At 35.9% G+C, this 23,832-nt stretch overlaps 1 protein-coding gene across 5 annotated transcripts in view; it reads left to right on the plus strand.

The window, feature by feature from the left end:
* The window catches only part of CAMSAP2 (calmodulin regulated spectrin associated protein family member 2), an 88,801-nt gene that overhangs the window by 53,296 nt on the left and 11,673 nt on the right, over positions 1 to 23,832 (plus strand). For all 5 annotated transcript variants that reach the window (XM_033000488.2, XM_033000489.2, XM_033000490.2 and 2 more), the window contains 7 exons: positions 1,979 to 2,120; positions 4,493 to 4,632; positions 14,662 to 14,755; positions 15,839 to 15,932; positions 20,008 to 20,078; positions 20,581 to 20,650; positions 21,416 to 23,627. In XM_033000488.2, coding sequence (XP_032856379.1) covers positions 1,979 to 2,120; positions 4,493 to 4,632; positions 14,662 to 14,755; positions 15,839 to 15,932; positions 20,008 to 20,078; positions 20,581 to 20,650; positions 21,416 to 23,627 — 2,823 coding nt within the window. The remainder of the gene's footprint in view (positions 1 to 1,978; positions 2,121 to 4,492; positions 4,633 to 14,661; positions 14,756 to 15,838; positions 15,933 to 20,007; positions 20,079 to 20,580; positions 20,651 to 21,415; positions 23,628 to 23,832) is intronic.

Genomic DNA, 23,832 nt, shown 5'->3' on the forward strand with positions numbered 1-23,832 from the left:
TGGGGGCATCGTTAAAGTGACAGTAGACTTTTTCACAGATTTTATTATGCAAAACTACTGTCTTAACAATTTAAAATATTTCTGAACAATCCATTTAAAAAAGATGCTATTTAAAAGAATATATAAATTACACAGGGCTGCTTGGACTATGATGTTTGAGTCCATCTATATCCTGTATATTTTATTATTTTATAATGAAATTGTAATATTTCAGACACTTAACTTCAGTCATTTTGAAGAGGAAGTACGTGGACATATTAACATGGTATTTGAAACTTACCGGATTTTCATCATAGTGGGTAATTGGATTGCCATAGAGTGAAAAAGAGCAAACTTGCACTGCATGCATAACTGGCCTATTTCATTAGCAATAGTAGGGAGTATTACTGACCTGGGGAAAATAATACTAATAATGAGTGAAACACTAGAATGATTATTTTTGGTGCTACTGATCATTTCCCATAGCATGCAAAAAATTGCATTTCTATTTTTATACAGCATACTTGACACATAAATACCAGTACTATTCAAGTATAAAATAAAAACTGACTCTCGGGGGTTTATTGAATATTAATTGGTTAAATGAAAAGTTCTCTGGGCCAAATACAAGCCCTTTACATTTCTAGAACTGATGTGTCTGCTGGTGCCAGACTACTTCTACTTCTTGGGTCAGTTAGAGGACAATGACATTCGCTAAAGATAATTCCATGTGATCCTTGACAGAAATCCAGTGAGAGTAAGTGTAGCCTTCAGGGTTAGTCTGTGGTTTCAGACTTCTTTGCCAGCAACGCTATCCTAAATGATTCCCACCCCACCCATAAAACCTCCAGCCCTGTCCTCTCATTAACTTCAGAAACCAAGGAGGAGAGGGATGATGTAGCTCAGTCAGTGGTCTTACCAAGAAGCCCCATCAGCAGTTGCTCCAGCAGACCCAAAAGGTGGACAGTAGAGGATGGGAACTGTCAGCTTCAGATTTGCTGTGAAGACTAACAAAGACTTCTCAGAGTCCCTACCGGGAAACTTCCAGTTTAGTGTGTATAGATGAATGAAAATAGGGTAAAATCAACTCAGAAACACTCTTGGCGTCATAAGTAGTTCTGTGGCATGAATAAAAAATTAAGCTTTCCGTACTGTTTTAAAAAATAAGTCTTAGTAAATAATATTATCAAATTAAGATCTGTATCGATTCCTTCCATGTGTGTTTCATTTCCCAGGAAAAAGTGAAAAGAAACTAAGAATGATGAATATCATTTTTTTAAGTAAGCCCCACTCTTCCTGCACAAAACTTAAACCCATGAAAAATATTTTCACCGTGGATAAATACTACCTTAGTAGTCTGAACTAATCATCTCTTTATACAAATAGTTGTTTTTAAAACTGTTTCCTTCTGTAACTTGGCCACTGCATGGCCATAACACTTGACCATTAATGCTTCTCTATGGTTATGATTGCTTGTAGTGACACATTAGTAACAGAAATGGAGTTGATCAGATACAGAATTCTTTGTTTCTGAATTTGTCATTAAGTCAGTTATATGAATGAGATTTTGGGCAAGATTCTTAGGTGTGTTAACTTCACAGAGTCATTTGATTTGCCGGTAAGCTGAAGTTACATCAGCTAAGGATTTGTCTCGTGTTTACACATAGATCATTTCTGATTGTATGACAATGAGTGTTGGATGTTAAATACAGTATATGATGTTATTTATTTCAGTGTACTATACAGCAATAATCAGAATTTGGTGGTTTTGAAAGAAAGGCTCAATACTAGCATTGTAGGTTCCTTTCCTCTTAGGTATTATTTATGACAATCAAAATGGGGCATAGCACGAATAGTTTTAAGAAATTTAACACTGAGAATATTCAGCTATTTATTGAATACAGCTTTTTCCCTAAAAGAGTGTAAAACCTATAGTATGAATCTGTTTCATATGTTTCAGAGCTTTCATCTTTCTAAGTTTCCTCATTCTATATTGTAGGCTCGTTACAGGAAGGAGCAAACATTGCTTAAACAGCTGCCCTGCATTCCACTTGTGGAGAATCTGCTAAAAGATGGTACAGATGGTTGTGCTCTAGCAGCCCTGATCCACTTCTACTGTCCAGATATCGTCAGGCTGGAGGGTATGGCTAACTTGTTTCTCAGCTCGTGAACAAATGTCCGTAAAAGCTTAAATGTTTGTGTTTGATAACTATGTGAAGGAAAGTGTTTAAATACGATATGCAAGAAGCATAATTTGAGTGTGGTGGATTTAATATTAACTTTGTACCTATTTATTTTTGCATTTAAATAAAAGGGACCAAGGTGTTCCTCCATGTTGTGCTTGCTTCTATGTTACCAGGCTAATATAAACATACTAAGGTTATTACATATCTGATTGTGGCAACACATTTGCTTTTGTGGTATGAAACTTGAAACCACCAGGGAAACTCGTATTCTGGAAGCTGCCTAAGTGCTTTCTTGTGACTCTAAGCAGTTAGAGATATAAAACATGGAAGAGGTTAGAATTAGTCAAGCTCTGCATAGCTGCACTGCATGGCGAATAGTTGCTCTGTGTTTTGGACTTTTAGTTCACCTGATAGTTAGCAATATCATTTATGGAGTAAACAAAAATATATAGTCTAAAGTGTACTGATGTCATCTGCTTGTTCTATAGTAGCAATTGTCTCTCATGATGAGCAGCTTCATCTTGTTCTTTTGCTCAGTGGCCTGTTTAAAGTCTTATCTTCCTCTTGGCAACTAAGAGCCTTATGTAGTTGTAAAATGTCTTGGCAGCTAACACCCATCATTTTCTGCCTGTGTTCTGTCCATGATACCTTTGATGTCGTGGGAACACTTACACAGAAGCACCCTGAGAAATCCAGGAATATGAACAAGGGTATAAAGTTTGCTAAGGCCTGAAATATGGAACTCATATACACACCACTTTATAGGAAGCTTCCAGCACAATAGGCGTTGAAGATGAAAGGCTCTAGGATTCATGCATTCACCTTCCTTCGGCTTGTGAATTTTAAAGAATACAACTTTCAATTTACATACATGTTGCAGCCAAATATATACTCTTGTATGCAATTAGGGAAGAGTTAAAACTTGGTTAGTGTTGAATGGGGGTAACACCTAGTTCCTTCTTACTGTTTTAGCATGGATGAAAGATACAGACAGTCTGAAAGGTCTTGTATAGCTTGCATGACCACATATGTACTCACCAGCAGCTTCCTCCAGCATCTCACTTGAAGCAAGACAAGGCACATGTCATCTTTGGAACTTTAGTTGTAACGTTCTTATTAGGTGTCCTGACATCATCTCCCCTAAAGATATATAAAAATGCATGTCGTTGTCTCAGAAGCAAATTCAAAGATACACTGAAGCAACTAGAAGCACTTCAAAAAGACTTTGCTCATCTTCCCTGTATTTAAGTCATAGATTTTTTGATGCATGTTAAATTTCACTAAGATTTAGTTCTGTATTGGAACTGAGGAAAGCAGGTAACAAAAATGCATATGCAGAAATGCTTAAAAATGCATTAACAAAAAAGAAAAAACTATTAACCTAGAGTTCTCTGTAGTCTGAAATAGATCGTTTCTTCTCTTTAAAACTTTGTTTAGCTTTCAAATCTAGGTTTCCTTCAAGGAACACAGGACTAGAAAGGACTCCCTATGTCAGTGAGTCAAGAAATTGGCTATTGTATGAAATTATATGATCCCTTTCATGAATTTATCATGTTCTGTTTAAAAATTGCCTAGCTCTTTAAAATATCTACTCTTTTTACCCACTGTTGCAGAGCTTCATTTTTTACATGGTTTTAAATGTTATTCTTGTTCTCTACCTAAATGTGCTTATAGCCTGTCTAGGTGCCTGTGTTGTTCTTCCAGCAGTGCCCTTTGGATTGAACAGATTCTCCTAATCTGATATCTAGCTTTTTGATATATTTTCTTTCTGTAGTTTTGCCCAGGCTACTGAACCAAGCCTTTTCAGTCTCCCCTTCTGAAGTGGATTTTCATTCCCATTATTATTCTCAATAGTTTTCCTCTGCAACTAGTCTGGTTTCAGTTCATCTTTCTTGAATATGGATGGTCATAATTGTACACAGAAATCCAGACTGGCATCTCATTACTGCTTTGTACAGTGCTGCTCTGTCACTACGGGGAATAAAATTTCTGCTACATTTTAGCATCATGTCTGCTTTTTTTCATAGCTGCGTGATGCTGAATGCTCATAAACATCTTTACCATGGGTAATACACAATATATTCCTATTCTAGTGGAAAAAACAAAATTCATGTTTAGAAAAATGTCTGAAGATATAAAACTGCAAAGATAAAATGTAGAGTCGTAATATCTTAAGTTTCTGAAATACACAAATAAAAGCCTCTAGGTTAAAAAAAAAAAAAAGTTTGAATCTATCCAGAAAATGCTTCAGAATCCAGCAAAGAAAAAAGCACTTCTTTGCAAATCTGTAACTGTATCTAATCTTTGCTTTTATTCTTCCTTTTTAGATATTTGTTTGAAAGAGACAATGTCTTTGGCTGACAGCCTGTATAATCTACAATTGATTCAAGAATTTTGTCAGGAATACCTTAACCAGTGTTGCCATTTCAGTCTTGAGGATATGCTCTATGCAGCTTCTTCAATGAAGGTAAAAAAAATTACATAAAAACGCAAACAGCATCCACAGGACTGTTTTGCTAATGATATCTTTAGTCCTTTTTGGTCTGCTGCTATATGAAAATTTCAGCAGCTTGTAAAACCACCTTCTTTTGGCAGTTCTAGTAATTTCAAAGTACTTTTTAAAAAGCACTTCTGAAAGTATTTATAAAAACTTTCATTTTCTGTGAAACTGTTTTGCACTATAGCTTCTTTTTTATTAATTAACTGTAAGTTAAAGCATGTAATCCATGGTATTTCTTTTAAAATGTAATAGTGATCTGCATTAGTTTGAATTTATTAAGGCTTTAACAAAAGGGCAAAATACTGAAGAATTGTTTATAGAATTATTATTCATTCTTCTTACTCATTTCTGTGTATACAGTAGTTTTATGGTTTTTAACCTTAAAGCTTTTTCACTTTTGTAAAAGTGTAAAATTCTGAGTTAATTTAATTGAAAAATCTAATGGGTTTATGTCCAGAACAGAAGCAAGAACACAATTCCAACAAATACAGTTGTTTGAATAAGCAATTAAGCATTTTCAATAATTTAAAAATTTTTCTCTTTTAGGAAAAAAAAAATGTTTTGTTTATTCTATAATTTTTTAAGCCTCTGTGGAAAGACAAGGAGGAATGGAACTATTTCTTGCATAATTGTAACTTTAATTTTTCATTCTTGTTTTTCTCTAATACTTTCTTGTATATAAAACACTCTTTGTGTGTTTAAGATTCTTGCTGGCCTGCCTTTAGGGAATGAAATATTATTTTTATGGAGTCAGCATATACATTGCAGAATGGGATGTAATTCTTTTCTAAATATCTGGGTCATTTCACTGCTCTTATGATTTCTATAGCAATCTCACAAGCTGAGTCACAGAGGCCAGAGCTTAAATACAGCTTTGTTGTCTCCTGTAGGATTGAACCCAATCCTTTTAAAATAAGTAATGAGCTGCCAGGGTGAGGAAGGGCAGTAGGCCTTATGTCTAGACTACTTAGCTGTTGGTGTTACATTTGTGTATGCAAAGTTTCGAGGTGACTGCTTTCAATCAGCTTTTGGTGTTTCAAAATTTCGGATACAGTAATCTACCTACATACCTGTAAAAAGCATGTTGCATCGCAGTCTCTCTTGTCTGTAGTTTCCCAACATATGGTCCTACAACCATATGTGATGATCTTGAGTAGGACTCCTTCACTGCATTTTGATTGTTTCTCTCTGCTTACAGATATATGGAATAAATTGAATTCGTTATGCCTCGGTGTCACTCATGACAGTTAATACTGCTTTTTATACTAATCATTTTAAGTATTTCTCAAGCCATTATGTACTATGGATCTTAAATTTTTAAAAGTAACTATATTAAATATTTTGTCAATATCCCAATGCACCAGACTTTACACTTCTAAAATGCTACAGTAATTTTGCTGTTACAGAACACTGTTTTTCAGGGAATTTGGAGTTCTTTAAAAGATTTGGAGTATTTCTAGAACTGAGAAAGCCCTTTTGTGATCATGTTTTTACAAGTTGCTGTGGTGTGGATACTTATTTAGATGTAAATGCTACAAAGAAAGGCTGCCAAGTTTTTCTGCTAAAACTTGGCATGGAAACTTTGGCTAGTGCTATAAACTCTGTTTTTCCAGTGTTAAGAATTAATTTGCTTTCAAAATAAATTCACAGTTAAAGGAGCTCATTCTTAGTTTTCCAGTGCATCTGATTAGAGTAAGTTTTAATAAATGTACATATTCTCCAAAGAATTTTATTGTCACTTTGAAAAAACTTGTATTTCAAATTTAATCAAACTTGTTAGTAGAAGTCACCTTTATCTCAGTCTACAAGTACCGAGTTTTAGGATTTATAGAAGTATGTGTCTTTGTTTCAGGTGTCTGTTAATTCACAAAAATTTCTATTTGTTTTCAGGGTAACTCATATTGCACAGTAGATGGCACTATGCTTTTGTTTAAAAGTCTGTTATATACATAGTGATGACAGAAAGAATAAAAATAACGGAACTGCTGATAGGTTACTGGAAAAAGCCTCAAGAAAAAAATTACAGCTGAGTTTTTCGAATGACAATTCTGTGCCTTGTGTGGTCCTAGAAATTATATATATTAGAATAAAAAAAAGGAAGGGAGCAGAGCCTCTTTATTTTTAAGTGATCAAGCACAAAGTGCACACCTTCTGTTCTTTACTAAGCACACTGCACTGTCCTGTTATGTTGAATCAAGGTAGGTTGTAGATAGTCTGTGATACAGAAATTTAGTGCAGGATGTCACCAAGGTGGTTCCACACGCTTTGGGCTTTCCCATCAAAATGCACAGAAACAAAGTCATATTAATTTAAAATTTCACTTAATAAGCATCCAGAGCTTTTGATAGAGGCTCGCAAATTTTGCAGCAGATTAAATTGTTGGCTTAGTTTTATTTTAGCAGAGAGGAGAAATAGGCTTTGTCTGGATTTCTAGACAGCTTTAATGACATAATCAAATGAAGCAGAAAGTAAGTTTTGTTGCTCCTCACTTGCACATTTCTCCTCCTCTAAGAAAAACACATTTGTGAAGTTCTTCACAAGATGTTTACTAAGGCAGGACTACTGATGTTAAAGAAAAAAGTGTTTTAATACATTCCATGAATGCTTGAGGCACCACCAAGGGACCATACTGGTTCTTGGTTGTTTTCCTTAGAGACAGGCAAACACAAGTAGAGAGAGATTACATGAAAACGATCACAATATTTTCTGAGTCTTTCCTACAAATTTAACAAGAGGGAAGAATATAAAATTTTGGATCTCTCTTTAGTTGTGCAGATTGTTTTTTTGTCCTGATCATCCCTCTTCCCTTTTCCTGTAAGCAGTTTTATCCCAAGAAAGGATTTATTTATTTTTAATATCTTGTTCTTCACCTGTATCTGGGAAATTACATAGAACTTGAAGGGCGTTTTTTATTCTGTCCTGACACACACTTATTCTGCCCATCCAAAGAGCAAGTTTGTAGAAATAGAAGAACATGCATGGAGTGACATCACAGGAAGCACAAACCACCCTGCAGAACTGTTAAGACTTATTTACTGCATTGGCCCAACAGTTGATTAGCACTGCAATGTGATAGTCAGTATGTAGCATTTATGGCTTGAATAAAGGTCTTCTGGAATGTCTAATTCCTGGAAGGATGTTGTAAGGGGACTTCTATGGTCCTTGAATAGAAAGAAAAAAGTGCATTTCACATGTTCCATACGCCATGTGAGATATATGTTGAAAATATTTCTAAAGGAAGAAAAATGCATCTTTCATTATATTTGGTTGTATGCTTGACATTTTTAGATCACTATCTGCCAGTTTATTCTAGCAGGACCAAAGGGTTCAGACCTAAGAACAAGTCATTTATGAGGTTAACTTTCAAAGAGGGTACTGAGACAGCTTGAATCATTTGATGTTTGCCATGATTTTAGTCCTCACATAGGAACCTGGGATTGAATCAATTGACATACGTTTAATTATTGTCTTTTGTAAGTGTTCCTTTATCTGACCCTTCAAAAATGTGTTTTCTTTTGTTTTTTTTAAATACCAGTCCTAAACTTGTGCTACTCTTTTAATCTACATGTGCTGTTGTACATTCCCTTTTCATTGATAGAGTGAGGGTGACACACAAATCACAACCAGTATTGGAACAACTTTTATTAAATCAACTGCTGTTATTAATAGAATTAATCCATTATTAATAAGAGATAACTATTCACACAATGCATTCATTTGCTCACACAGTTCACACACACTCAGTCATTTTTAACTTGGTTGGAGGCCAACCCAGTGGCCTCCCAGAAGTAGGGGGTCGTATTGGCCCACCAATGCCTTTTGGGAAGGTGTTCAGAAAGTCTCTCAAGAGAGGTTCACTTGTCTCTTTAGGTGTGTATATACATATAATCGTGTACTCTTTGTCTGCGCGTAACAGCCACTGCCCTTGTGGGCGCGGTTAGGGTTATGGGGCCTGTTGCAGACACTCACATGTGGCTGAGTCCTGCTGCTCTGAGTGTGGGGGTTCTTGGGGATTCAACAGGGCCACAGGTCTCTGAAGCCTCTTGGTTCTCGGGAGACTTTTATGTGCTGCCCCTCATCATGGATACTTCTTCTCTTTGGTTGCTTTTTTCTGATAGCTGTAGCCTGCGCACTCAAACTCATGCAGGAGGCATATTTATTCAGAATGAAAGTTTTCTGAATGTGAAATGAAGCAAATCTGAGAGATAATTGCTGTGTCTTGTCTGTGAAGGGCCAAACTCTAAACTGTGCAGAATCATAACTAAGCACATGGAATAGGTACCTTATTTTTGCACTTAGTTACTAACCAGAGCAGGCAGAACAAACATTTACACTATCTAAGGCCTGGTAGGCCAGATGGAGAGGCTGTTTCCAGACTTTCCATGTGGTTTTTTTGTTTGTTTGTGTGGTTTTTGTGTTGTTTTGTTTTGTTTTTCCCACTGCTAAATTGAACTGGAGAATATAATATATAAAGGATTGTTTTATACTGAAAATCTTCATTGCACTTGAGCAGTTAAAAATGCTTGAACTTTCTGAGGTAATGTTGATGGTAACTTTGGAAACAGGGTAAGCAGAAGCTATAACCAGCACCATGTCTTCTGAAATGTGAAAAACAGTGTTCAGGTACATCACGCAGATAAATCCTAGAAATTGAGGGCTACACAATGTCCACACATGTTGTACAGCTTTCTCTCCAATCTCAATGAGAAAAAACACTGCCCATCAGGCTCCTAACCCAAGCCTGAATTTGCAGATGAAGTCTCTGTAAGCGTGCTGATGGATTCCTTAAGGACCTGGGAGAGCAGCTGGCTGTTTGGTGAGGCAGTTGGGTATGTGTGCTGGGAGTTGGGCCAGAGGTTTGATACCCTTCTGACTGGTTTAAAATGATTCAGGATCAGGAATGAAAAGGAAGATTCAACCAGGGAACAGTTCTTTAAGAGAAGATTTCTCTCCTGAGAAGAACCAAATGTTCCTGACTCGTTATTTAAAGGGAAGCAGCATGGTTTGCTTTCACTGATGTTAATTGGCGAGTTTTCCCACTTCTTTGTTCTGGTCTGAAACAAGATACACTGGAGTTTTCAGCTTGCGTTGTGGCATTTATTAACCTGTGGCAGGAGATATGACAGACTGGTAGCGCATGGATCATACACAGAACTGTAATTTGGCCTTCTCTAGAGAGTTTGAAACACTCCCATTTCCTGCAGTCTTGATGCTTTTATGTTGGCACTTTCATAATATATAAACTGTGGGTTTGCATTGGAGTTAGCTTTCCTGGCCTGCTCAACAGAGATTTTAATGTGCATCATGGTATAAATTTTACAGGGTACTTTTATGTTCATTTTGAGAAAATTCCTAAAAGCATCTATAGCTGCTTTTGCATGCAATTTTAGTGGATTCAAGCCAGATTACAAATTATATTATCATTTGTATATATGACCTTGTAATCATTATTCTATAAATATGCAGATCTATAACCTATAAGTAGTAGAAGGATATAATTTAAAGTGTCAAGATTGGATGTACTATTTCTGTTAGCTAATTTGATTTTTAAAGTAATTGTGATTTTAAAATTGTGGAAGGGGAATAGAGATATTAAAGAAAATAATTGTTTTTTGTGTAAAATTTTATAAACCAAGCCAGTTTATATCTTCCTTCGATACAGAAACAAGTAATGACTTCAGACTTTATACTCAGACCATGGGATTTTTTTTTTTCTGAAAGATAATCTTCTACAACCTCTTAAAGCGAATGATTTTATTGTACAGTATCAGAAGATGCAATAGATAAAATGTAAGCAGTAGTACAGCTGACTACATACAACTCATGAACAGTCTGCAAACATCAAATTGGAAAATCTAAATCAGAATGTTGAGCAAAACAAAGCATCTGTGAAGCTGCAAGTCTGCCATCTGCTGTTCAGTGGTTTTGGGCCATTCTGAACTGCTCAGAGCCTAGTTATTTTTTAGTACTATTAAAATACTGTTATGCTTCTGAATATTTTTGTGTGTAAGTGCATGTGATAAACATGTGATGAGCTATTAGACATTTTTTTGGCATAATCAGGGCAAAATCTGTGGAAATAATATCTACATTATTTCTAGCCCTGGGTAGCAGGATTACCACAGCCCCACAGTTAGTTTTTCCAAAAAAAATTAAATAACTGATCATCAGTTTTCCCCTTTGATCATTATTATTACATCTCTTTCTGACTAAAAGTGACTTGTGAGAAAATGCAGTTTCCATCATGATGTTTCACCATTAAACATCCAAAGTAGCCTCAGTTCTAAGAGGGCTGTGCAGCCAACAGTTTCATTTTTACTTCAGTAAATACTGCTTTGGTGATTTGGGAAAAACAAGCTCTCCTGCAGTAGCTCAGGACTGCATAGAAGATATTCTCAGAAGGAATATCTGAGTCCTTCATAAAATAGACATGATTTAAATGCAGCATATTAACACAAACATAAAAAATTTGAGTTTTTAAATAAACTATTATTTCATACGGGGGACAAAGCTATGATTAGAACATTTTATAATTCATTTTTTGTATTAAAAAAATCAAGTTTAAAATGTAAAAATTTGAGGGAAGGCAAGGGGAGGTGGGAGAGTTAAGAGAATAATTGTAAAAATTGTAGTATTAAAATTTGTACTTCGTCTGAGAAGTACATCTGATTTTTGTTTTCTTTATGAATATTGCTTCCTAATGAAATCAGTGTGTGATACCAAAATGCTATGCTTAACATGTTATTTGAATGGAAAAGATCTTGCTGTGAACTCTTCCTCATTCACTTCTGTTATGCTGAATAAGCAGGGAACAGGGGTTTTTCCTGGTCTGTTTATAACTTGTATGTAATAACTATTGGCAACATCGGGCTCATCCCTTCGCCGTATACTGAAGTGTATGAGCACCTTTCAGGCTAAGAGTATTGCTTTCCTGGAGTAAAGGCTTATCTGCATTAGAAATATTCAGGAAAAATAACTCGGAATCAAAAGTGTAAAGTAGATATTTAAAATTATGTTTTCAAATTTACTGATACAGAATTGAGGTAATCTCATCCATTATTAAACAAGTTTTTGTTGTAAATGTTTATTTTTAAAAAGATGTTTTTACACCTAATGCCTGTGGTTTGTTTCTGAAATAAGATGAGATTTTATTTAGAATTTTTGTCAAATGTTTACTCACACTCCAGGATATGAGTTACGCATCTTTAAGGCAACAGAATTACTAATGCAACAATTAAATTGGACATTTGAAGGACTGAAAACATAGCGAAACTGTCAAGTCTTAAACGGAAGTCTTACATAGTCTGGATACAGTTTTTAATTTGAGTACATCCTCTGTGGGTATATACCAGGTATGCTCAAATACACAGCTGAACATTGAATGTGAGCAGTCTGAATGTGAGCAATCTTGCCTATTCATGTAGTTATGCAGTGGAAAGTTAATGGGTCCATCACAGAATAGAAAGCAGTTTTCTTCTCTTTCCTATTGGATCAGAAAAAGCTTCATCTTTCTGCTTAGATTTTCTTTCTCTAGCTGATGAACTGACAACAGAAGACTTACAGACTTTGCAGCCATATATGCCTGAATCAACCAAAACCTTTTTTTCATTGGACAAAGAAAAAGTTAAAATAGAAACCATGTACCATAGGTTTTACATTTATGGAATTTGTCTGATTTTTGTTAAATAACTGTCAGCAAAATCATTTGCTACACTCTTATAACTTTGCAATTTATTAGCTGGTATTTAATACCCCTCATTTTTCTAAAATCCTTCAGATAAGAAATAACATATAGGTGGATATGTAGATCTCTTTCCTACAAAGTTCTGTGAAATTGAGTGAGTAAACTATTTGTAAGTTGAAGTAGTTTTTAAAGATCATATGCATTTATTGAAGGAGTACAAGTGCAATTCTTAATCTGCAGCAAGGTTTTATTGGAGGCAAAGGAAGGCCTTATTGCTAATAAAGGGCTGGAAATTAGAGAAATGTTCCATGTTCTGCTAATGAGACTGTTTCATGTGTATGAAGATTGCTCTATTAATATCTGTGATAGCAAAGTCTGTACCGAAGACCATCTTCAGTCGTATAGAAAATGTAGAAGCTGACTCCATTCTAAATAACAAAGTAGCAGCTGTCCTTGATCAAACCAAAGGTCCGGCTGGCACTGTATACCCTTTCCCACAACAGTTTGGCAGTGGCAGGAGCCAAAACAAGTAGAGGAGACCAGGGCTAGCCGTGGCTTTTATTGTGAATGGGTTTAATGATTCTGTCCCATAGCATGTAACATTATGTACTCAGCTTACATCCTTTATTTACAAGCAGTTTTTTCCCTATCTTTGTTTAAAATAAAAAAGAAGGGGGGGGAAAAAGTATGTAATTGTTTCCTTTTTTCTAGATCAGCTCTGGTTTCTTTGGGTTACCACAAAACTTAGAAGAGACGTTGCTTTCCTTTGAAACTCTTCTCTGAAGCAAATGAATAAATTCCCACTTTCCCTGAGAGACTAGTTTCATTCTCAAAGAAGAATAAAAAGAGAGTTAGTGTCCGATAGTTTAGTGTAAAAACACTCATTTTCTCAAGTACAGGAAGTTTTATAGGACCAAATATTGAAAGCTTTTTTATTAAGTAAGATCACATGGAAATGTGTTTCTGGGTTTCAACATCAGTTTATAAGTTGCAAGTGCTCTTGTTGTTGTTGTTATTTTATAAATATTAAACCAGTAAGTTTGTGAATTTATATTTTCCCATTTAAGCTGTGTGAAATGTTAAATGAAAATAACATAAATTGGAGAAAATAAAGCAGATATTTGTAATTAAGCGTTAATGATGTAAAAAAAGTGACGAAGGACACTTGCTTTTGTAAGTCTTGTTAGCTAGACAGTATTGGGTTTTATCGGAGAAAGACCTTGTTAAACAAACTGGTTTAAAAAAGCTGTTTAATTATGGTTTCCCAATTTAATGCCTAAGTAGAGGTTTGTATTGTTTACCTTTTCAGACTTGGTAAGACTGATGACACGCGTCTGTGCCCCTGCTTGAGCCAGCTCAGGCCTGGATGCTTGTTGATCTTACTCAGTTGGTATTTCTGGATAGGAAGTAGCACTGAAACAGATGGACGTAGCACCTTAGGACAATGATCATTTGGCCTCTGAACTCTTCAGCCTTCACAGTCAACAAGCCTTCTGGTCTTTTGCACTCCTTATTATATGTTCTTGCAGCAGAAACTGCTGCAACTGCTTCTGCCTGGTTTTCCCCTCTACTGATTTTTTTGTTGTTGTTGCAGTTCATGTCACCAATTGTTTCTTCCTTTCTACCTGTGTTTTCACTTGTGTTAAATCTGATGCCTTGCATACTTTTGTGTTTCATAGCTGTGTAATGGGAAAATGCAGCAGGGAGATATATCGACAATGTGTTAACTGCGCATACATCTTTGGATCTAAAACCTTGTTCTAACCTGCATTGAACAAAAGCTGCTGCTAGGTTTTATTTTGCAGTAGGGACTTTAAATTTGGGTAGATCCTCACAAATGTAGCAAAAAGCACATATTTGACACAAACCTAAATAAGATTCAAAATTCCTATACTAAATCTAAGGACTACCAGAGTTTTTCATGTTAAAAAGCTCTGAAAATTTTATTGCCTAGGGTGGCAAAACAATGGGGTTTTCACTACCGTGTTTTACAGAAATGGCTAGTCTGTTTAACACACATTTTCCACCCATCTTGTACCTCTCTGCCCTATCTGCAAGATATTAGGCCTGAGCATATGCTTATTATAACACATTTCAACCTAAACTGTTACAGTCTGGTCAAGTTATGTGTATTAGGTATTTGGTGCTACAGATCAGTCTTACTGATCTAATTTTCTAATAAATCAGTAGAGGAGAGATTGTAAACTGGTTGAAATGCAGAGGACTGTTCCGAATGCTGCTTAATCTATTTGCAGGCTTGTGTTCTAACATAAATTTCTTTGTTCTGTTTTGGTTTTTGTTTGTTTTTGTAGAGCAACTACATGGTCTTCATGGCAGAATTGTTCTGGTGGTTTGAAGTGGTGAAGCCATCATTTGTACAACCTCGTGTTGTTGTGCATCCCCAGGGTAAATATATTAATGATCGGTTTTAATATGCATGTTTTTAATATGTACGTGTACAGAGTGCCATTGTGTTCACAAATACAGTGAATATTTTAGTTAACAGGGTTTGTTGGCATACAGCCCTCTTAAAGAAGGAGCAAAGTATTCTTTCCTTGTGTTAATCTTCATCTCATTAGATTTTGTTGTATATTACCAAAAACTCATTTAAATTGTTGTGGTATAATCACTTGTAAATTTTCCTGACCTAAACAAGCTTGGAATCCATTTATGCTCATAATTTACAAACATAATAAGGGATTACAAACAATAAAGGGATTACAAACATAATAAGGAGCCAAGAACAGAATTTAGCTTGAAGAATTGAGGAGAAGATACCAAGAGAAAGGAACATAAATCTGAGGAAAGTGGACAGATAGTTAATTGTAAAATTGCATTTTGTACCTGGGTGCAAAGACACAGTCTCCCATCAGTAAATTCTCAGATTTAAAAATCGACATTTTGGGTAGATCTTGAGATCTGTTAATGAGTACAGAGTCATGGTATAATGCTGTGATTGTCTTTCCAAGAGCTAGGAAGAGATTTTAATTGAGCGGCCTGTGTATCTTTTTTTCATTTATATGCTTTATAGCACATACAAATCTGATTTAAATCTTTTAAATACTGCTCACTAATCTGGGATATGACCAAATACTATTATCTAGCTGAAAAGTCAGTCTAAAGGTTTTGGGAAAAAAAAATTGTTAAGAAAATTCCTTAGAGAGGAATAATATTTTTGTTAAAACAATTCCTTGCTTTAAATTTTGTGGGTACTTTTCAGTTTGTTTTTTTTTTTTCTTTATTATTTCTTATCTTGCCTTTTCTATTAATTTTTGTCATCGTCCGTTCCCTTAATTGGTGCTAATGTGGGAACTTTGGAGGAGGTAAAGCTGAAAGGAAGTGACTGGGTCTTAATCTAAATAATGAGACCAATGAAAAATCTTTAAATCTGTGGAAATCATTACTTCAGATGAGTTAAGACAGCTTTTCTATTACGGATTTTAACTTAATACTACAATATAATAACTTTGGCTTTGTTCTTCCTGGCAGCTGTACCTGCAAAAGATGCAGCTTCTGCTCACAGCTTGAATGCTAACAGAAGAAATTATGTGGATAGCCCATCTGATTCTGACTTCGTAGCCAGGTAATGTCAGAGAATCACTAGTACTGTTTCACAATCTTCCTATTCAAAATCAATCACAGTTTTCTACTTAGCTTTGTTGCCTTTTTGCAATGCTCAAGGCTTGAGTTACCAAATATAATCTGTAGAATTTTGTGGAAGATCCCATAGTTTCACCTCTTTCCCCCACCGTCCCGTTGCGTGGCAGGCAACATGTTCATGTTTGCCACTTGGACAGCATGCTGTTGTCTTACCAGTTCCCAAAACAACCCTTACAGTTCAGCAGAGAAGTGTCATGCGGCCTTGTACTCTTCAGTTTCATGTGGTGCTGCCAAACAAGTCTGCTCTGAAAGAGCTATTTTTCTGGAATTCACAGCAAATTTTCCAAAAAAAGTAAAAAAAGTAAAATTAAGACAACAGCAAGGAATCCGCTGAGTGGTGGTTTTAGTTTGGTCTGATTATGTTTCTTAAGTACCATGAAGGTCAAATAGGTAAAACAAAATATTTATGCTATGATGCACTTTCAGTGCTTCTTGTGAGCATCAAGAATGGAAATCCAACTGCTTTATTAAGTATGTTTTGCATTGTTTGTATTTTTTTGTAAACATATGTGAAAAATTATTTTTAGTATTATTACAGATTTGGAAGCAATATAAATACATCCTGTTTCTGTTGTGTTCTCTAGCTGATCAAGCATTTGATTCATTTCTTAGGAGAGACCTCATCGCTCTCTACAACTACCTGAAAGGAGGTTGTAGCGAGGTGGGTGTCAGTCTCTTCCCCAAGTAACAAGCAACAGTGCAAGAGGAAATGGCCTCATGTTGCACCAGGGGAAGCTTAGTTTGGATATTAGGAAAAAAATTTCTTCACCGAAAGGTTTTTCAAGGATTGGAACAGGCTGCCCAGGGAAGTGGTTGAGGCACCATCCCCGGAGGTATTTAAAAGATGTGTCGACGTGGCACTGAGGGATGCAATTTAGTGGTGGACTTGGCAGTGCTAGGTTAACAGTAGGACTCGATGATCTTAAAGGTCTTTTCCAACCTAAATGAATCTATGATTCTATGATAAGAGGCAAAAATCACACATTAGGCCTCCTTTTTAATCTTTCTTTTGGCAGGGTAAAGAAAGCCTTTCAAGTGATCTGATCTGAACGTAGTGGATAAGGGTGGCATTGCATTATATTTATAATTTGGGGACAAAGGTCTATTGGTTGTGTCTGAACTAACACAGAAGAGAAAAATAAAATTACCATTTTAATGGGATATTCAGCAAATTGTTGGTTGCCAGCCCAGCTAATCCTGTTCAGCCTTCTTTGTTGTTTTTGGATGGGGTTTTTGGGATGGGGGAGGAGGGTGGGTTTGGTTGATTTGGGGAGTTTTCTTTTCTTAGTATTTAGGAATCTGTGCAGAGTTTAATCAAGGTGTAATATTTCTTACTACCATTAAATGCTGTGATTCTGAATCTGTTTCCTGTGTGTATCTGAAGTGTTTCCCTTGTAGACAATGAAGTTATTTTACTGTAAACTGAGCACATAAACCAGGAGAAAAGAAACAGTAGTTTTGAATGTCTCTTGGAACAGGGCTTCCCAAGGCTGTTCACATCTTGCACAGTCATTGCAAGCAGTCGAACAAAGGGCTTGTAGCTATAACTGTCCCACAGAGCAAAGAAAGGTTTGTGGTAAAATCTCTATTTTGTATGTGGCTTCCAACCAGATGTCCCCCTTTTAGGCCCTTCATGTACAAAACTTCAGTGACTTATTTTTAGAAGTTTTATGAAGATAGTAAATCATATATCAGTTACACTTAAAAACAAATTAAAGAAACACAGAGTTCTGTGCCATACTTATTCTTGTGCTGTAGTCATTACTATAGAAATTTTCTTTAAATGTAAAGAAAGTTAGTAGATGAGTACTGGACACCACAAGAGAAGTCTAAATGTAGCTTTGGCTGTGAAAAAAAAAAAAAAAAAATCCCCACAGCTGAAGCTATTAGCCATGCATTTATCCCTGCTCTTACAAATTCTGTCAGTAACATACTATCTTTTTCATCCAAATAAATCTACCTTTTATCCAAATGTGTACTTTTTGTCTGTGCAGATGGTTTTGGCCTCAAAACAGATGAGAACTGATTGGAAGTTTTATGATCAAGCATCTAAATTCAATTCATAAATACTTGGAAAAGCCTTTATGTTTCTTAGTGCCATTACATTTCCAAATTAAACTATCGAGTCTGTACGTTGCCACCAACGTGTTTTGTAATATCGCTCATGTTTCCTGACATATCTTCTGAGATAAAGTAAAAATCATTGTGAACTCCTTATGGGTGGTGGATTACATATTGTACTAGTTCATCACAACACTCTTAGTGTCTCCGCAAGCGATGGATATGGCTTTGTGTTGGAGTATTATGACAGCAATCCGTGAGTAATAGAAAGAGACGTATCTTTCCTCATAAAACAGTATACTTCATCCAACTTGATGATACTTCACTGCATTGTAGGACAAAGGAGGGGCCTAAGAAGTTACCTCTGAAGGTAGAAATCCAACACGCAGGCTGCAGGTTCCCTGGCAGGAGACCTGACTGCAGGATGTCGTGTTCCTGGCCTTTCTCTTTGTCCTGGCTGCACACTCCTGCCCCCTTGAGCATCTGACATTGTCATTTCAGTGCACAAAGACAGAAAAAACTAACCCAGTCGTAAAAAGTGAATGTTTTTCTGTTGCCTTATCTTGTTGAAATGACTCAGAGGATCGGAGGGAGAGCCAGTTCCAGCGCAGAGGAGGGAGTGGGACTGTAGCAGCAAGCAGTTACAGTGTCTGAGGTTGCCATGGAACCACAGTCATGGTGCCAAAATCAGTCCTTTCTTGAGGGAAAATGAAGTGTATAGATTCTCTTTGTGACAGCAAATTTTCACAGGGTGCTGGATGAAAATTTGAAAGCATGCTTTTCTTTTAGGATAACTTACAGACATTATGGTTTTTAAAATTTCACAGAAATCTCAAATGCCATTTAAAACAGATACATCATGTAGCTAGCGCGTAGTCTTATTAACACAAAAAATCAGGAATTTATGAGAACCTATTCTGAATAATTACATATATACTTATGACATGTTTTTGTAGACTGTAAAACAGTGATGTTTTTCTTAAATTGATGTGAATATCTCTCACACAAATATTATTTAGAAACATTTCTACAGGATACTGGGTATAAACTCTAACAGCACCGAACAAATATTTTTTAAATTACCAATTTAAAAAAAAGGAGTTTGGGAGTGTGCTCTTCAACTTGGTGAACAAAATTCAAAACAAGAAAAGATTTAATCCAGTGTGGTTTTGAAGTCTGTCTTCTTTACAAGTGCTTTACATACAAATGCATGCGTCTTTATGCATAAGTCTTTGTTCTGATCCTGAAGAAACACCTTGATGAAAACATTAAATTATGTTAATCCTGCTGTAGATTAACAGTTTGTCTATTACAGACCTTCTCTATGAACCAAAAAAAAATTATCTGTTGCAAGTAGAAACAGAGGAATTCTTTGTAATTACTGTTTTAGTAGCAAATATATTTTGTTGTATTTATGAAGTCATGTCTATCACAGAATCTCCTTTATCCACTTCTAGTGCATACTGCAGTTCAGACACAAAGTAGAAGCTTTAGACTAAACAACTGAAAAAGAGATGCATGAAAAGTATGTGATATTAGCTGAAGTCACTCACTTTTGAGCCAGTAGGAACTGCCTCATTTTGTTCATGTTTGTGGTTTTTGCTAAAAATTAGAACCTTCTAATAATGACATTTACATGAAATAAATCAGGACGCAAGTATGTTAACAAAACTAATGCTGCTCTGTGGCTGCTTATGTGTAGGATAAATACCCTTTTAATTTTTTGGTGTACCTGCATTAGGTCCAGTTAAAGGTAATAAGTGTTCTCTTTTTAGTGAATAAGTTAATATTTCAAGAAAAGAATTACACCTCACTTTCTTCACTGTCACAAAAAAAAAATAAAAACTGTTTTTGTGTTAGCCCACGACATGAAGCCTGGTTGCCCTTTTGTAACATGGCTTTTGATGTATTGCTTGTTCATGTCTCTTGCTTTATAGACTGGAAAGTCCAACTTACGCACCATCTCACCAGCTGCATACACCCCAGCAGCCTTATTCATCTGTTCCAGGTAACAATTTACAAATGGGTGAAAGAGGCAATGAGACAAGGTTTCGTCTTCTGAGTGAATTGCTATCTTGCTTATATTTATTCAAAAATTATTTATGCAGAAATTACTAGGAGAGCTTTACAGGAAAGGCTAATGAATGAGTTATGTAATTTATAAAATGTACGAATGGGAGGTTTGTGTTTGTACGCCGTGTGTATATTTTTAATTTGACTTCTGTTTTGATTATGTGGAATGTGGCTTACAACAAGCATTTGTAGTATATTTTAGTAGTATTTGTAATATATTTTACTCAACAGTAAATTCTTTGATGTACGAGGGGTATAATACATATTCAGGATGAAATTGACTCAGTTGCTCTACTTGTATTCTCAATATAAAAAGTTTTTTTGCTTATTGCAGTGTTCTAAGTAGTGAAGCAAACTAATTTGTTAAAGCAACAGAATGTTATGTTAAAATAATTTTTCATAGCAGTTACCTTGGGTTCTATTTTAATTTCACTTAGGAGTCATCAGAAGGTCCACGTCAATGTCTTATGTAGATGGGTATGTAGGGACATGGCCCAAAGAAAAAAGGTGAGTTTTCTTACTGTATGAGTTGGTTAAAAAATTATTATTTGTCATAAATAGTAATATGCTCCATTGTAGTTTGGATTTTCAGAATCCTATAGTAAGAGTTCCTGTAAGTGACTTGCAAAGTAGAAAGCGAAAACCATATCATGGATTAAGAACTAGGTAATTGAAAACAAACTTCAGAAATAAATCATCTATTGAAATTAGGTATATTTGAGATATTTGAATTGTTAGCATTAAATATGTTCACATTTACTCATTGCAATCAACTAAAAGTAGTAAGGGTAGTATTTAAACTTCTATTATTTTGTGGATAGTAAGAACAATCAGGCTGAATGTTTTGGTTTTTAGTTAGACTGGTCGTAAACTCTTAATCTGTAGGGTGTAAACTAAAGTTAAAATGTTAAGAGTTACACAGGTGGGTTATTCAGTAAGTATAAATTGTGTGTCTCTTCACACCTTCCTTCTGATCTACTATGGCAATTCCTATATTCCTAAAATGCCTAGATTTTATTCCAAAGTAATAAAAAGCATTGGCTACCTCTGAAGAAAATGTTGTTATAATCTGTTTTATTGTGCATTTTTATTTCTATCTAATTAGTTAATACATATATATATTTATTATTATTTGAAGCTAGGCAAAATACAGTATACCTACCAGTGCCTTTAATACTACAATCTTAAACTAATTTAAAACCCAAATGTGAATATTTCATTATTATTAATCATGAGTTGCTCGGTTATTTCCTTTATTCTAATCTCTATTAGGTCATCATTACATGGAGTTTCATTTGACATTTCTTTTGACAAAGAAAAAAGCATTCCAGTATCTACTCCAAACAGAGGAATTACTAGATCTGTGAGCAATGAAGGCCTTACACTAAACATCAACCGCATGCCAAAACATATTAGAAAAAATCTGTCCTTCAAACCAGTAAATGGAGAAGAGGAAAATCAAGATATTGAAGAAGAAAAGGAGATGATGGCTCATAAAGACACAAAAGTCAGTCAGTCTCTTAACACAAATCAAAAAAACGCCAATGAGAGCAGCCATTACAGGTTTCCAAATGGAGCTCTGCAAAACAGGGCAGTTCTGGATGATTTTGGCAATCAGATTGAGACACCAAGCATTGAAGAGGCTTTGCAGATAATTCATGACACTGAAAAATCTCCCAGAGTTATCCAACCAGACCAAATTACAAATGGGTTCTTTCTTCACAATCAGGAAATTAGCATCCTGAATTCAAACATTAAACCAAATCAGTCTACACCCGATATAATTACAGACACAAAAGGTGCTCTGAGTCCTGTGACTGACAATACAGAAGTAGATACCGGAATACATGTTCCTTCGGAAGATATTCCAGAGACGATGGATGAGGATTCTTCTCTGAGAGATTATACCGTAAGCATGGACTCTGACATGGAAGAACCATCTAAATTTCTTCAGGATTATGACATGAGAGCTAGCAATCACAGAGATCAATTAAGTCCCTGTCCCAGCTCAGTAAGTACTAAATCACAGGCAGGAAGCAGTGCTTCTTCAAGTTCGGGGGTTAAAATGACTAGCTTTGCAGAGCAGAAATTCAGGAAGTTGAATCACACAGATAGCAGAAGCAGTGGAAGCAGTTCTCAGAAAACCACACCAGAAGGTTCTGAGCTGAACATCCCTCATGTGGTTGCTTGGACTCATATTCCCGAGGAGGCATCTGTTCCTCAAGGACGAGACACTACACAGTTACTGGCTTCTGAAATGGTACATCTCAGAATGAAGCTAGAGGAAAAGAGGCGAGCCATTGAAGCACAGAAGAAGAAAGTTGAAGCTGCATTCACAAAGCAGCGGCAGAAAATGGGAAGAACAGCATTTCTTAATGTTGTAAAAAAGAGAGGTGATGGAGTATCACCTCTGCGAGAAGAAGCAGCAGGAGCTGAAGATGAAAAGGTATTCACTGACAGTAGTCGGTTGAAAGAAAAAGAAACTCAAAAATCAGATGAACAAACTAGTAAGACTTCAGAACTAATAAAAGAAAACCCTGAAAATTCTCATAGCAAATGGCTAAAATCTCCTGCTACTCCTATGGATGCTGAAAAGCAATGGAATTTAGCAAGCCCCTCAGAAGAAAATTTTAATGAAGGAGATATCTTAGAATATACAAAATCTATTGAAAAACTAAACTCTTCCCTACACTTTCTACAACAAGAAATGCAACGTCTCTCCCTTCAACAGGAGATGTTGATGCAGATGAGAGAGCAACAGGCTTGGGTTATTTCTCCTCCTCAGCCTTCTCCTCAGAAGCAGATTCGGGATTTCAAGTCTTCATCAAGGCAAATGGGAACTCCATCTCCCATTGCACCTTTCTCACAGGAATCTCCTCGCTGTACACATCAATCTCCACAGTCTTCCAACAGGAAGAACGCCTCTTTTCACATGAAAATGCAAAGGACTCCTAGGCCAAATGAACTGAAAATAACACCTCTAAATCGTACCTTGACTGCCCCACGGTCTGTGGATAGTCTTCCCCGTTTGAGGAGATTTTCTCCAAGTCAGGTTCCCATTCAGACTAGATCATTTGTTTGCTTTGGAGATGATGGTGAACATATAGGTGAACCTCAGTTAAGGGGAAATCTTGTGAAAGAAGTCAAGCCTACAGAAGAGGTAGCAAAAGAAGAAGGACCAAAATTGCTGAAACAATGTGAACAGAAGTTGGAGGAAAAGGCCATTAAGCCTATTGAATCTAATGTTTCTGAAGTATTGTCTCAGCCTATCACAGAAACTGTCTGCCTCACCCCAAATGAAGATCAGCTAAGCCAGCCAATTTTACCAACACCAGCTCCCAAAACAGCCAATTTAATTGAAGTTTCCCTATCAGATTTGAAGCCACCAGAAAAAAATGATGTATCTGTTGAGAAATATGAAGGTGAGAGTGATAGAGAACAATTTGAGGATGACCAGAAAGTGTGTTGTGGATTCTTTTTTAAGGTAAGAGAACTAGTGGATGTGTATGTTTGCTAATAAGCTTCCTTTGAAAGGGAACTTCTTCCAATATGGATTTCAGTCATGACTTTCCACTGAAGTCAAAGGAGATGGTTCTGCAACTCTAAATGTACAAGCATATCTTTTGCACTTGATGATTAATTTGGCATAATAAGAGTGGTGAGATAATACCATACAGCAGTTCTGAGCA

Source organism: Tyto alba, unplaced genomic scaffold (assembly GCF_018691265.1).
Source record: "Tyto alba isolate M040663 unplaced genomic scaffold, T.alba_DEE_v4.0 Super-Scaffold_1000006, whole genome shotgun sequence".
NCBI lineage: Eukaryota > Metazoa > Chordata > Aves > Strigiformes > Tytonidae > Tyto > Tyto alba.